Source organism: Leptopilina boulardi, unplaced genomic scaffold, assembly GCF_019393585.1.
Source record: "Leptopilina boulardi isolate dan_hultmark-lab unplaced genomic scaffold, ZJU_Lbou_2.1 LbouV2_125, whole genome shotgun sequence".
NCBI lineage: Eukaryota > Metazoa > Arthropoda > Insecta > Hymenoptera > Figitidae > Leptopilina > Leptopilina boulardi.
The window spans coordinates 126,509-129,212 of NW_026137669.1; the positions used below are offsets into that span (position 1 = coordinate 126,509).

General features: G+C 31.9%; 1 protein-coding gene across 1 annotated transcript; it reads left to right on the forward strand.

Moving 5' to 3' along the window:
- The first annotated feature begins 720 nt into the window (after window positions 1-720).
- Window positions 721-2,418, forward strand: LOC127291130 (uncharacterized). The gene has a single exon (XM_051320054.1). The coding sequence runs from the start codon at window positions 721-723 to the stop codon at window positions 2,416-2,418; it is 1,698 nt and encodes a 565-aa protein (XP_051176011.1).
- The last annotated feature ends 286 nt before the right edge of the window (window positions 2,419-2,704 follow it).

Genomic DNA, 2,704 nt, shown 5'->3' on the forward strand with positions numbered 1-2,704 from the left:
ACATAGACATATATCTCGTCTAACTCAACACGCTTGAGACTACTTTCACTTCACAGACTGTAGTCTCAGTGAGTTAAGACTTGTTTCTTGCCTGTCTCAACTTGCTCAAGCGCGCTAGAGAGGGGGTGCTACTTTTACACACATTGTGTGTTATAAAGTGTAGTCAGAACATTTTTATGTAAGTATTTATTTATATGTGTATATAATGTTAGTAATAATTAAAAAAAATTCCCTTATTCTGTTGCAGACTAGTCTCAGGAGTAACAACAACACAATTAAGGGTCAAAAGCATTCAGTTTGGAGGTTCCAAATATATGCGTGAGAGGGGGTTCCACTACATTCAACAGCATTTTTTTCTCTGTTTCAGCTTATTCTTTTTGTTACAGTATCGTTCTAAATAAAAAACAACAATAAAAAATGGTTAAACGCAGAAATAATAAACCTTATGAAAGAATAGTTTCACAGGATAGCATTAATGAAATTTGTGAAGTATCAGAAAATTTCATTAATGATGCTAAAATTGAGTTAGAATCTGTATCATCCAACTCATGTGATGATCGTTTCATTAGCGCATTTGAATGGCATAACAAATGTAAAAAACATTATTCTCTTTTAAAAAAATTTTCAAAACGTTTTTCTTCTATTAAAGGTAATCAAAAGGAGAGAATTTTAAATTTACTAAAACAAATTTATTATTTTGAATGCCACATTGAATCGGTAATGAAACGTGGATCAGGTTTGGAAGCGAATGATAGAATTAAATGGACTGTGACTGATAGGGCATTTAATTCAAGAATTCAAAGCGGAACAATTATTAATATGATTCACATAGATGTTAATTTATTCTTAGATGATGCCTTTTCAATTTATGAAGATCAAGTTAAAGCCTGTTTAAATAGGTTAGGTTGCTTAAAAGTTTATACAATTTTGGTAGCTAAATTTAAAAAGACTTTAGCTGATGGAACAAGTATTTTAGATTTGAAATCATTTATTGCAAAAACAGGCGAGATTTTCCCTGCAACAGATTTAAATAACTTTTATAATGAAAATGTTAAGCAAATAACTCTCAAACTTATGGAAGAGTTTCAGGAGAAAGAATCAAATTGGCAACTTCACTCTATTCTAAGATTAGATGTGAACTTTAACAAATACAACCCTATGCGTGTTGGTTCTTTCATTAAACTGCCACTTGTCATTGAACGAAAAAAAGCCTGTATAAATGTCCGAAAAGAAGGTAATGAATGCTTCAAGTGGGCGATTCTTTCAGCATTATATCAAACCTCCTCTAATTCGGGAAGAGTGAAAAAATATGAGAAATTTGAAGATACTTTAAATTTTACAGGTATTTCATTTCCTGTAACATTTAAGGATATCCGAAAATTTGAATCTCAAAATGATGTTTCAGTAAATGTTTATGGTTTGCAAAAGCATAAATCAAAATTTACTGTAATACCATTATATCTCTCATCTAGTAAGAAAGTCTCACATGTGAATCTTTTACGCATTGAGGAAGATTATGATGAATGTAACGAGGAAGATTGTGCTGAAAAATCAAACACTACCACCTCATTCAATTATCATTTCGTTTGGATAAAAAATTTATCCAGGCTTGTAGGCAAACAATTATCACAGTCTGAATTTAAGAAGCATATTTGTGATCGGTGTTTACATTATTTTAAAAATGAAGAGGAGCTTAATAATCATATAGAAAATTGCATAAAACTAAATAAAACAAAAATTATTTTACCAAAGTCTGGACAAAATAGCGTTCATTTTAAGAATTTTTATAACAAAGAGCGTGCTCCGTTTATCATATATGCTGACTGTGAGAGCCTACTGCTTCCTGCGACTGATTCTTCATTCGTAGGGGATAATACAGAAGTTTTTCAAAAACATAAACTTCTGAGCATTGGCTACTATTTAAAGTGTTATGATGACACTTTATCAGTATACAAAGCATCCCCTATTAATGAAGAAGATGCAGCAAAATGGTTTGCTCGTGAATTAAAACAAGTGGCAGAGGATGTTGAGCCTGTTTTTATAACTAACGTTCCGATGGAAGTCTTAAATGCAACTCAAAAAGAAGCATTCAAAAATACTAATGTTTGTCACATCTGCAGAAAAATTATCACGCATGGGGGTGTTAAGGTTAGAGATCACTGTCATATAACTAGTAAATATAGAGGAGTCGCTCATCAAGATTGCAATCTGAAATATCAGGTTTCAAAAACTATTCCTGTGGTTTTTCATAACTTGAGTGGATATGATGCAGATTTCATTATAAAAGCTATCGCGACTGAGTTTGAGGGTAATGTTAGTCTCCTTCCAATTAATAAAGAAAAATATATAAGTTTTACCAAACACGTTGCAGCAAATGATATCAAATTTTCGCTTTACGAAACTTTTATAATAAAATAACTTTCGCTTTCGCTCAATTTACTTTTTATTTTTATTTGAATGATTATTTGTGTGCAAAAATGGCCTCTAGTGTTGAAAATTGTGCAAAATGTGGTAAAGATATTACACGTGCTATTCCTACTTTGTGTAGGAAGTGTAATCTTCCTTATCATCCCAGCTGTGCGTTACAGCTGTCTACTTTGCCTGATGGGTCGTTCACCAAATGTTGTAAACCTAGGTCATTGTCTCCTTCAAATAATTCTCAATCTTCACAAACCTCTCTTAACTTGGATAGTATTTTGAGAGC